The sequence below is a fragment of the Geotrypetes seraphini genome, chromosome 12, assembly GCF_902459505.1.
Source record: "Geotrypetes seraphini chromosome 12, aGeoSer1.1, whole genome shotgun sequence".
Taxonomy (NCBI): Eukaryota; Metazoa; Chordata; class Amphibia; order Gymnophiona; family Dermophiidae; genus Geotrypetes; species Geotrypetes seraphini.
Window position 1 is genome coordinate 58,890,391 of NC_047095.1, and position 12,787 is coordinate 58,903,177.

The window sequence follows — 12,787 nt, forward strand, 5'->3', positions numbered from 1 at the left end:
CTCGCATTCCCATTCATCCAGCCTCTCGCAAATTCCTCAGATTTTGGGTGGGAAATCTTCATTTTCAATACAGAGTGCTACCCTTTGGCCTGGCATCATCTCCCAGAGTGTTCACCAAGTGCCTCGTAGTAATAGCAGCAGCTCTGCGCAACCATGGTCTTCAGGTTTTCCCGTATATGGACGATTCAACATCTCAGGGGGTGGGGAAGAGTTCAAACAATTAAAATGATGATACTGCCTGTGGTTTGTTATCAAATGAGTATGATACCAATATTTTTTCAGGGGTCATTTTATAAAAAATTAAATAAAATTCTTACAAAATTTGTTTGGTTTGGGAAAAGACCCAGAATTGCTTTAGCAATTTTACAAAGAACAATTGTGGAGGGTGGGGTAAATTTTCCAAATTTTTATAGGTACCATCAAGCCTATATTTTAAGACAGGGTATGTATTGGATCCTCCCAGAGCTCATGGAGAATGTGCCTGATTGGTTGTACTTAGAATGGCGGCTCCTGTTCCCATTACATTTAGAACATGTAGTGAGTATAAAATTACCTAGGAAGTATAAAGACAATAGGATTTTACTTGATACCTGGAAGACCTTAAGATTTGTTAGTAATCTGTCACCAGAGCCAATTGCAAAATCATTAAGTCAATCTATTTGGGTTAACCCCAGGATCAAGATTGGTGGGTTCAAGATCGTCTGGAAGCAGTGGATAATAGCAGGTATAAGGACTTTGAATGATGTTATTTTAGATGGTTCACTGCTTAGTTTTTCACAGTTGCAACTTAAATTTGGCTTAAATAAAACACAATATTTTAAATGGTTGCAATTGAAGCAGGCTATTCAGGTAGGGTTCTCTGAATGGAAGGGTCTAAATTCGCAATATAGCCTGCAGATCCTCTGCTTTCAGGCGGATTTTATGGGACACCAAGCCGCAAAATGGTATAAAATATTATTTGGTTTTTTAAATAAAAAAAATAAAACTGGTCTTAGGAATATTTGGAGTATTGAGATTGGACAGGAGATTTCTGCATCTCAATGGCAAAGATTTTGGTCCTGGAGGTTAAGGTCTACAAAATCAGCATCTATGAGTCAAACGTAGTTATTTCTGTTACATCGTGTTTTATGGGACCCCAACTCGTTTACAAAAATTAGATAGTAGTAGATCCAATAGATGCTGGCATTGTAGATTAGAAGTAGAGACGTTAGATCATTTGATTTTTTTTTTTTTGTCCCTGTATAAATGCATTCTGGAAATTAATTTGGCCCCAAATTAATAAATTATTAGAAAATCATGTAGGACTCTCATATGATACAATTTTATTTGGTACAGCGATGAGAACTCAGAGTCCGATTTCTGCAAAAAATAACAAATTATTATTGATTTTGACAGGGGTCGCCATGCAACAAATCACTCAAAATTGGAAAGACTATACGAAATTAAACTATACATTCTGGTGGAATTCTGTTTGCCATATATATAAAATGGAAAAAGCGTTTGCGTTACAACAAGAGAGTTATCATAATTTTAAGAAAATATGGGGACCATTGACTAATTATTCTAATGATCAGACATCTTAGCACATGGTAGAGTTATGGGAAGGGGATGGGGGTGGGTGAGGGTGGGGCTTTGAATAAAACTAGAAAAATTTTGGAGAAAAGGGGAAGATATTTTATTATTTGAGAATTGTTGAATGTATTTACAAGTGAAATATGATGATTGTTTTATTATGGATAAATCACTTGTTGTAAGAGTTTAAAATGAATAAAGAATTTTTTAAAAAAAACATCTCAGGGGGTTATTGGAGCAGCTCAACGGACTACTTGGTTCCTCCAAAGTTTGGGGTTCAAAATCAACTTTCCAAAATCCCAGCTAGACCTCTGACTACAGTTCATTAGAGCTGTACTGGACACTGTGCAACTCAGAGCATTCCTTCCTCAACAACGTCAGGATGCTGTTATTCGACTTTGTCACAAGGTATCATCCCTCACTTTATTCTCAGCGAGACATATGATGGTTCTCTTAGGGGTGGGCAACTCACAGAATCCAATCGGGTTTTCAGGATTTCCCCAATGAATATGCATTGAAAGCAGTGCATGCATATTCATTGGGGAAATCCTGAAAACCTGATTGGATTCCGGCCCTTGAGGAACGGAGTTGCCCACCTCTGTCCTAGGTCACATGACCTCTACAGTTCACGTGACTCCTTTTGCCAGACTTCACCTCAGAATTCCTCAGTGGACCCTGGAATCTCAGTGGGCGCAGGCTTTTGACCCACTATCTCAGCAAATTACAGTGACTGCTTCGTTAAGACAGTCTCTCCACTGGTGGATGCTCTCTTCCAATCTCTCCAGAGGTTTACTGTTTCAAACGCTCCCTCATCAGAAGGTCCTCACAACAGATTCCTCGACCTAGGCTTGAGGGGCTCACCTCGATGGTCTCCATACTCAAGACCATTGGCCAAGCACAGATCATCAGTGTCATATCAATCTCTTGGAACTCAGAGTGGTCTTCAATGCTCTCAAAGCTTTTCAGCATCTTCTTCACGATCAAGTAGAAACATAGAATATGACGGCAGAAAAGGGCCTACGGCCCAACAAGTCTACCCACTCAAATAACCCTCCCCTCTAAGTTCCTCTTTGAAGTGAGCCCACGTGTTGATCCCATTTGATCTTAAAATCAGTCACGTTACTGGCCTCAACTACCTGAAGTGGAAGATTATTCCAACGGTCGACCATTCTTTCGGTGAAGAAGTACTTCCTAGTGTCACCATGGAATCTCCCGCCTCTGATTTTCAGTGGATGCCCCCTTGTCGCCGTAGGGCCTGTAAGGAAGAAGATATCTTCTTCCACCTCAATGCGGCCAGTAACGTATTTGAATGTCTCTATCATGTCACCCCTCTCTCTGCGTTCCTCGAGAGAGTAAAGGTGCAACTTACCTAGTCGTTCTTCATAAGGGACATCCTTGAGCCCTGAGACCATCTTGGTGGCCAATCGTTGAACCGATTCCATTCTTAGCACATCCTTCCGATAGTGTGGCCTCCAAAACTGTACACAGTACTCCAGATGTGGTCTCACCATGGACCTGTACAGCGGCATCACCACCTCGGGCCTTCGGCTGACAAAGCTTCTCCGGATGCAACCTAGCATTTGTCTAGCTTTAGATGAGCCTTTCTCCACCTGATTGGCTGCCTTCATATCATCACTAATGATTACTCCCAGGTCTCGTTCTGCCACAGTTCTGGTCAAGGTCTCACCATTCAGAGTGTAGGTTCTGCATGGGTTTCTGCCACCAAGGTGCATTATCTTACACTTTTTGGCATTGAAATTCAGCTGCCAAAGAGTAGACTAGTGTTCCAGAACAAGTATGTCCTGTGTCATAGCGTCAGGCATGGTATCTCCGCTCACTATGTTGCACAATTTAGCATCATCGGCAAATAATGCAATTTTTCCCCGAAGTCCCTGAGGCAGATCTTGTATGAAGATATTAAATAGGATTGGGCCCAGGACCGAGCCCTGCGGTACTCCACTGTGCACTTCCGACTTTTCAGAGGGTGTACCATTTACCACCACCCTCTGATGTCTACCACTGAGCCAGTCTTTAACTCATGCAGTTAATATTCCTCCTAGCCCCAATGAACTCATCTTGTTCAAAAGTCTACGGTGTGGGACACTGTCAAAAGCCTTGCTGAAGTCCAGATACAACACATCCAGGGACTCTCCTTTATCCAGTTCTTTTGTTACCCCGTCAAAGAAGCTGATCAAGTTGGATTGGCAGGATCTCCCCTTAGTAAATCCATGCTGGTGTGGATCCCTCAGTCTCTCGTCATCCATAACCGTGTATAATTTGTGTTTAATCAATGTTTCCATAAGCTTGCACACTATTGACGTGAGACTTACCGGTCTGTAATTTGCAGTGTCTAACCTACATCCCTTTTTGTGGAGCAGAATGACGTTAGCTGTTTTCCAGTCTAGTGGAACTTTTCCCGTGCCCAGGGAAAGATTGAAGAGCGCGGCTAATGGTTCTGCCAGAACATCTCTCAATTCCCTAAGCACTCTGGGGTGCAAATTATCTGGTAGTCCTCATTCGTACAGACAATCAAGTTGCCATGTACTACATCAACAAGCAGGGAGGAACAGGATCTCTCCCTCTCTGCCAGGAAGCTCAAAAGGTGTGGAATTGTGCAATCCGTCACAACACCTTTTTGAACGCGGTCTACATTCAAGGAGAGAAAAACTGTCTGGCGGACAAATTGAGTCGTCTTCTACAACACTAAATTCCGTGCCTCTCCATCACATTTTTTCTCAGTGGGGGACTCCTCAGATAGATCTCTTTGCGTCTCCCCACAACAGCAAACTGCCTCAGTTCTGTTCCAGGATATACTCTCCTCACCGTCTGGAGGCAGATGTGTTTCTTCTGGAATGACCGAATCAGTTTTTGTATGAATTTCCTCCATTCCCTCTCATTCTCAAGACACTTGTCAAACTCAAACAAGAACATGCCACCATGATTCTGATAATTCCTCGGTGTCCCAGGCAACCTTGTTACTTCCTTCTACTTCAACTCAGCAGCAGGGAGCCATTCATTCTACCAGTTTTTCTGTCTCTACTTACACAGAGTCAGGGATATCCCAACCTGCAGTCTCTACACCTGACAACTTGGTTCCTCTCAACATAATTGCCACTCTCCAGTTCTCTCAATTTATCAAGGACATTTTGGAGGCTTCTAGGAAGCCTGCCACTAGGCAATGTTACAACTAAAAATGGACTAGATTTTCTGCTTTGTGTACCATTCATCACAAGAAGCCTCAATCTTCCTCCTTGTCTTCAGTTTTGGATTACCTGTTCCATTTATCTCAATCAGGTCTCAAATCAACATCCATTCGAGTCCATCTCGGTGCAATTGCTGCTTTCCATCAGCCTGTGGTTTCCAGATTTATGAAAGGGCTTTTCAGTGTCAAGCCACCTCTCAAACTGCCTCCAGTGGTTTGGGATCTCAATGTTGTTCTTGCTCAGTTGATGAAGCCTCCATTTGAACCAATGGCTTCGGCTCATCTCAAATATCTCTCTTGGAAAATGGTTTTCCTCATTACTCTCACATCTGCTCGCAGTCATTGAGCTACAAACTTTAGTAGCAGACCCACCTTTCAGAGTATTCCATCATGACAAGGTGGTCCTCCATACTCATCCTAAATTCTTCCCTAAAGTGGTTTCAGAATTTCATCTCAATCAATCCATTGTTCTTCCAGTGTTTTTTCCAAAGCCTCATTCTCATCCTAGAGAAACAGCTCTTCATACTCTGGACTGTAAGCATGCTTTGGCATTCTACTTGCAAAGGACTAAGCCACACAGATCTGCTCCTCAACTCTTTGTCTTCTTTGATCCAAACAAGTTGGGACTAGAGAGTTGCGTTGGGACAGAAATCCCACCCGTCCCCGCCAAAATCCCACCCGTCCCCGTGAGGAATCCCTCCCGTCCCCACCCGTCCCCGTGAGGAATCCCTCCCGTCCCCACGAGGAATCCCCTCCGTCCCCACCCGTCCCCGTGAGGAATCCCCTCCGTCACCATCCTTCCCTATAAACTTCAGAAATAGTTATTTTATTTAATTATGCTACTGAATTAAAGGCTCTGGTAGAGACCCATTTACAAATAAGCAAAGAGACTTTATTAATTTGGAAATATTAATTGGGAAGAATACATACTTTGTAAATGGGTTTCTACCAGAACCTCTAATGTAAATATAAAATATAAATACTCAGCTGATGAGAACTCACAAACTGTCAGCTGAGGACTTCCTTTGCAGTTGGCCGGGGGTCCCTTTTGCCAAGCTTGGCAGGCAGCAGTAGCGTCCCTGAGTCACAGATGCTGGTTCCCAGTGGCTGAGCAGTGAGCCTACCAAGGCATCCCCTACCGAGAATGGAACCAACTCTGCATTCCCGGCCTTTGTATGAGGGAGGTCTGGTGCCCCAGAGTAAGAAGACTTAGAGCAGGGGTGCCCACACTTTATGGGCTTGCGAGCTACTTTTATAATGATTAAGTCAAAATGATCTACCAACAATAAAATTTAAAAAAAACACAAAGCACAATGAAAGGCAGAGAAAATGTTAATTATTCATATTCCGGGTTTTTTCAAAGAGGTCACGGCAGATGACTCTATGCAATGTCACCTCGGTAACAAAATACAAAAATAGACAAATATACCTCCTCCCTTTTTACTAAACCACAATAGTAGGTTTTAGCACAGAGAGTTACGCTGAATGCCTCGCGCTGCTCTCAATGCTCATAGGCTCCCTGCGCTAGAAAACGATATTGTGGTTTAGTAAAAGGGAGCCATAGTGCAAAATATAGACAGCAGATATAAATTCTCAAAACAGACACATTTTGATCACTAAATTGAAAATAAAATCATTTTTCCTACCTTTGCTGTTTGGTGATTTCATGAGTCTCTGGTTGCACTTTCTTCTTCTGACTGTGCATCCAATCTTTCTTCCTTTCTTTCAGCCTCCTGTATGTTTCCTCTCCTCCAGACCTCATTCTCTCCCCCAACTTTTTCTTTCTGTCTCCCTGTTCCTCCTTCTTTCTGTCTCCCTGTCTGCCCCCTTTCTTTCTTTCTCCGTGCCCTCCCCCAAGCCACTCGGTTTGCTGCCACCACCATCGGGGAATAGCCCCCAAGCCACCGCTGTCCCAAGCTTTCCCTGCAGAAGCGTCGCGCTGACCAGCATTCCGCACCCTGACGTCAATTCTGACGTAGGAGAGGAAGTTCCGGGCCAACAAGGCATTTCTCCTCATTCCATCCAGCCTGAGCCCCATCTCTCCTTGATCCAGATTTCCCTTCTGTGTTTGTCAGAATTACCATTCCACCTATTTTCCAGCATCACCCTTCTTTGTGTCCATCTCACCTATATCCCTATCTCACCACTTTTTCAGAATCTTCATTTGTCTCTGTCCTTGTCTTTACCCCATGTTCACCATTTGCCCTTTCAATGTCTTTATCTCCCCCCTCCACCACTTTTTCAGCATTGCTTCTATGTCTCTATTTCACCTCGTCTTCATGTCCCCTCTGTATCTCTATCCTTATTCAGTAGGTCCTACTTAACCTTTCTCTTCTTTGTGTCACTATCTCCATTTTCAGCTTTCCCCCCTTTTCCTTTGTTACTGCACCCGGTAGCCAGAATCTTTCCACCCTCCCTCCACTCCGGCCCAGCCCAGTATGAAATATTTCCTTTTGTTTCCCTCCCCTCTCTCTTTCTCCTCCCTCACCCACGAGTCCTGCATCTGGCCCTCTCCCTTCTACCTGCACCTGGCAACACCCCCTGCTCCGCGGCTCTCTTCAGCAACTCGTCAGCAGCGGTGATCAAGACAAGCTGCCGACATCGAGGCCTTCCCTCTACGAGTCCCGCCTTTGTGGAAAAAGGAAGTTGAAACAAGTGGGACTCGCAGAGGGTAGGCCCCGACGTCAGAAGCTTGTGTCGATCGCTGCTGCTGAGTTGCCGAAGAGAGCCGCGGAGCAGGGGGTGTGGCCAGAAGCAGGTAGAAGGGAGAGGGAGATAGGAAGGCTGTAAAAGCTCCGGAGCATGACACCAACCCCGGCCAGGATGATTTCTTTTTCAGGCTGCTGCTGCCGCTGCCACCCCCCACCTGAAATGACAAAAACAGCCTAATGCCCGCGTCGGCGTCTTTGACGTCGGGGAGAGGAAGGCTGATAGGCCCGGTAGATCGGGACGGCAACACGAGTCTATCACGGAGCCCGGGATGGGCTCTGCGATCGACTCACGTTGCCTTCCTGAACTACCGGTTGATCGCGATCGACGTGTTGGGCACCCCTGACTTAGAGCCATAGCGCACGAGACTCCCACGGGGATGAAAACAGCCTACCTAAATTCTGGCAATGCAGGCATGCAGCTTACAAGTCCGGCGTCGCGGCGAGAAATAGCCATGCTGAGCAGTGAGCTCAGCACGTACACAGATTGGTCCGGCGGCAGGGCGGGGCCGCCGGACCAATCAGCAAGCAAGGCTTTCATCTGTGTACGTGCTGAGCTCACTGCTCAGCATGGCTATTTCCCGCCGCGACGCCGGACTTGTAAGCTGCATGCCTGCATCGCCAGAATTTAGGTAGGCTGTTTTCATCCCCATGGGAGTCCCGTGGGCCAGGGGGCGTCCCCGTGGGAGTCCCGTGAGCCAGGGGAGGAACCTGCGGGATCCCCGCGATCCCCGTTCCCGTGCAGACCTCTAGTTGGGACATCCAGTTTCCAAGCGCACTATCTCCAACTGGTTGGCTGCTTACATCTTTCTGCTATATTCAGGCTGGATTGCATCTATAGAGTCGAATCACAGCCCATAAAGTCACAGCCATGGCGGCATCTGTTGCTTTTCTTAGATCTACTCCTATGGAGGAAATCTGCAAGGCTGACACTTGGTTCTCAGTTCATACTTTCACCTCTCATTATTATCTGGTTTCTTTTTCCAGATGGGATGGCCACTTTGTCCAGGCAGTATTGCAAAATTTATTCTCCTGAATTGCCAACTCTCCCACCATCCCATTCTGTTTAGCTTGGAGGTCACCCATATGTGAGAATATGCTGTCTGCTTGTCCTGGGATAAAGCACAGTTACTTACTGTAACAGATGTTATCCAGGGACAGCAGGCAGATATTATCACAACCCACCCACCTCCCCTGGTTGGCTTCTTGGCTAGCTATCTGAACTGAGGAGATATGCGCCCTACATTGAGCAGGAAGGCATGCGCGGTGCGGCAGTCACGAACTGTCTAAAAGTTCTTCAAGCAAGTCTGCTTGTGAGGCTGTCCGCATCGAGGCTCCGTGGATGACCGTCACCCATATATGAGAATATCTGCCTGCTGTCCCTGGATGTACCTGTTACAATAAGTAACTGTGCTTTCTTAGCTGTTCCATATCACTCAAATTCTTTCATGTCAAAGGTGCCCCACAGCAGCCAGGCACTGTGCTGGAAGCATTACAGCAAAGAATGGAAAAATACAAGTCAGCAGCAGAACAGGCCAAAGCCAGCGGAGATGATCGCAAAGCTAGAATGCATGAGCGAATAGCCAAGGTAAAAGCTGCAGCTGCTTATTCAGTGCAGAAATCTGTTCAGCGGTGCTCTTGGATTTCAGACCTTATGGGAACCACTTATAACACAAAAATTAATGGAAACTGTATTTTTGATAGATTCCAAAGTACAGCTAGGTGAATGAATCAGAATTCAAGATGACCATTGCAAAGGCTGCCCATGGATTTAGAGCAGGGGTAGGCAAACTCAGTCTTCAAGGTCCACACCCTGGTTGTTTTCAGGATTTCCTGAATGAATTTGCAGGAGATCTATTAGCATACAATGCAAATAGATCTCATGCATATTCATTGGGGAAAAACCTCACTGGGTTGAGGATCGTGGTTGCCCACTCCTGGTTTAGAGGCTGACTGGACAGCTGAGTGTTGTCTGAATTGCTGTTCTAGGCCACATAAAAGCAATCTGAGATATAATAGCAATAGAGTAAATTCTTTGTTCATCCATCATTGCCTGTCTTGTCATTATACATTAGAGCTGGAGGCTTTAATCATGATCTTAAACAGTGATCATCTTGGCCATCCTCAAGACTCTCTTACACTATGCTGGGAATTTATGTAGCTGAGCAGGGTATATCACATCACACTAAGGCCCTTTTATCTGTTGAAGCAGGAGCTGCAGCAAAAAGTTAGACATTAAAGAATCTAAATAAAAATCAATTTTTTTTCCCTCGTGGGAGAATATTGTTCATTTTTTTAAATTCCTTCTGTTTTCTTCAACTGTAGCTTTAGAAAAGTACAGTGCTGAGAAATTTCTTAAGCCTTTGGGTGGTCTATATTTTAGCACAAACTAAACATAGTGCACGATTAGATCCAAATCTACATCCTTCGAAAAGAGAGAGAGTAAATAAATGTCTTTGTATACAAGCAGGGAAAATACAGGCACACTTGTAGGTGAACTGACTTAGTCTGTGTGCCAGTGCTCTCCCCTAGCTCATTAACCTTTAAGACTTGACTGAGCATGTGCGGAGAGCAGCTTCCTCTTAATGTTTAGTTCCCGCTCCTGACGGTCATGTCTGTCCCCATCGTTGCGTTTTAATGAGCATCGAGTTACCAGACATCTAGATTTACCTAGACATGTCCTCTTTTTAGAGGACTGTCTGATTGTCCAAATGGATTTTAAAAATCCAGCAGTTTGTCCAGGTTTTGGAAGGCCCTGGCTCTGACAAGAGCACGGGACTGCATCTGGAGGGCCTCCAAGCATGCATGAATGTAACACAATGACATCACACACATGCATGCGCACCATCATGTTGCTAAAACAAATTCCTGGGGGAAAACGCCTGGCAGCCCCAAGGGACTCCCTGCCACAGCAGGGAACCCAGCAGAATCCTGCCCCTGTCTCTCCAATACAGGGGGAAGGTTACCTGAGGACACTGGAATAATGGATGTGCTTCCCGCCAAAACTGGATCTCCAGAGGCCTGTAGCATCTGGGAAGCCTGAACTTTCCCAGCCGCCAAAGCAGGCGAGCTGGCAGCAGCGGTAAGGGAGTCCCCAGCCACTTCAGCGGTAAGGGAATCCTTTTTACTCTGATTGTCAGCGGCTGGGAAACCTCCTGCGTGGGCGTCGGGGGAAGCCCAGGCTTCTCCACGATCAGCTGCCGACTTGCAAAGCACTTGTGGCGGGGTTCCCTAGCCGCTGGCTCCTGATGCCAACGAGGATCCCCCACTACTCTGGCCTGTACAACACTTGCATAGGCCGGCTGTGAGTGTCTCGCGTCTGGAGCATAATGAGCTTTTTTTTCCCCCTGCAAAGTGCTCATTGTGCTTAAAACGGCTCTAGCTGTAAAATAAGTGCTGGTTAGTTGAGAGAACACAGAAAAGACAGCAGTTTCAAAGGGGAAAAGCCCTTTAGACTAGCACAGCCTCAGGATTTTTTTTTTTTTTTTCAGAACAGACTCCACTGGCTCTCAAAGCCGGAGGTCTGACCGGTATTGGTGGCCAGGCTGCCAGCTGAGGCACCTCTACAAAAATATGGGGAGGTGGAGGAAGGGGGGGAGGCAAGACCCACCAGGTTTGACACCCCCCAAGGTCAGATAGATTCCCAAACAGGACCCATCCAAGCTCTGTCCGGAAAGAAAAGGGAGACTGAGAACAGACTGGGTTAGGAGGGGGAGCCTCAGCTAATATACTACAATCAAAGTTTGATCTCACAGTGAGATTTAACCCATCCGTAAGGAACTGTACCAGTCTACAGGCTAACAGAAAGAAAATTAGCAGGTAAGAACCTAATTTCTCCTTCCTTACATTTGGTGGGAGGGATCTCAGAGTGGCCATGGTTCCTTTTTTGGGGCTGGTATCATAGTTATATGTTGGGAGGGCTGTGGTACGGAAGGATGGGGGTTGGAATTGTTGGGGGTGGGATTGTTGACCAAGGTGTTGATTGACTTAAGAGGGAGTACATGGCTTGGGACAGCTAATGAGTTACTCACTGAAGTGGGGAGGGTTGGAGATTGGGACAATCCTCCTTAATGACAAACTGGTTTTTATACTCGTACTTATGGTATTAGTTTTTGGAAATAACTTAAGCTTTGGTCACAGTAACCTCATGAAATATGGATAGGATCTTATCCCCTATAAAGCACCAGAAAATTCTGCAAGCTTTAAATAGACAAGAGGATGGATGTCACTATGTTAAAGGAGACCCATCTCGGTTTTGATCAGTATGCTAAACTCAAAAAGTTGGTGGGTGGGAGAGTGCATAGAGGCATGTGCAGTGTTCCAGAAAGCTGGGGTAGTGATACTTTTAGGAGGAGGCTAGATTTGACACTCCAGCAGATCATACAAGAGAGGGGGTTCATTTTGTGATTGCCCATGTATCCTGTAAATTTTTTAAGGCACTCTCACAATAGGGAAAACTATAGATTGCAGATAGCACAAGTCAGTCCAAATAAGCAGAATATACATCTTGTGTTAAAAAGGCTAATTCAGCAGTAATAGTCTTATACAAACCTTGTGTTGGACTATTATCCCAGGACAAGCAGGCAGCATATTCTTAACGCATGGGTGACGTCACCGACGGAGCCCCGGTACGGACATTTTTCACTAGAAAGTTCTAGTTGGCTGCATCGCGCATGCGCGAGTGCCTTCCCGCCCGACGGATGAATGCGTGGTCCCCAGTTTCTTCATTTCCGCGGAGCGAAGAAGACGCATGTGGTTTCAACGGCCGTTGAAAACTTCCTTTTTGCCTTCCCGCTCGCATTATTTTCTTGTTTTTTCTCTTTTTCCCTTCGGGTTTCTTTTTCCGTTCTAAATAGTAAAAAAAAAAAAAAAAACTTTGTTTTTTCTTTATTTTTCAGGCCGGCCCCGGCGGGGCCTGTTGCCATCATACAAACCTCCGGCTTTGATTTTGCAGAGGCCGTGTTTCCCTTCATGCCCCCTCAACCGGGCTTTAAGAAGTGCCAGCGGTGTGCACGCCCGATCTCTCTCACTGACCCACACAATTGGTGCCTACAGTGTTTGGGTCCAGAGCATCGGGCTGACACCTGCACCCGCTGTGCCACTCTTAAGAAACGCACCTTAAAAAATCAGCAGATCCAGCAGAACATCCTTTTCGGTACCGGATCTGCTATGGAAACTGCTGCGACGTCGACGGTACCGCAAAAGACGGCACCGACCACTTCGACGACGCCCGATCCTTCCTCGGGGTCGCTGGCACCAGGTAAGCCAGATAAAAAGCCTTCCACCTCCCTTGAGCGCCCACCTG

General features: G+C 45.8%; 1 protein-coding gene across 2 annotated transcripts in view; it reads left to right on the forward strand.

Annotated features, from left to right (window-relative positions):
* Window positions 1-12,787, forward strand: part of CC2D1B (coiled-coil and C2 domain containing 1B) — a 154,860-nt gene that overhangs the window by 73,901 nt on the left and 68,172 nt on the right. For both annotated transcript variants that reach the window (XM_033916368.1, XM_033916367.1), the window contains one exon: window positions 8,940-9,070. In XM_033916368.1, coding sequence (XP_033772259.1) covers window positions 8,940-9,070 — 131 coding nt within the window. The remainder of the gene's footprint in view (window positions 1-8,939; window positions 9,071-12,787) is intronic.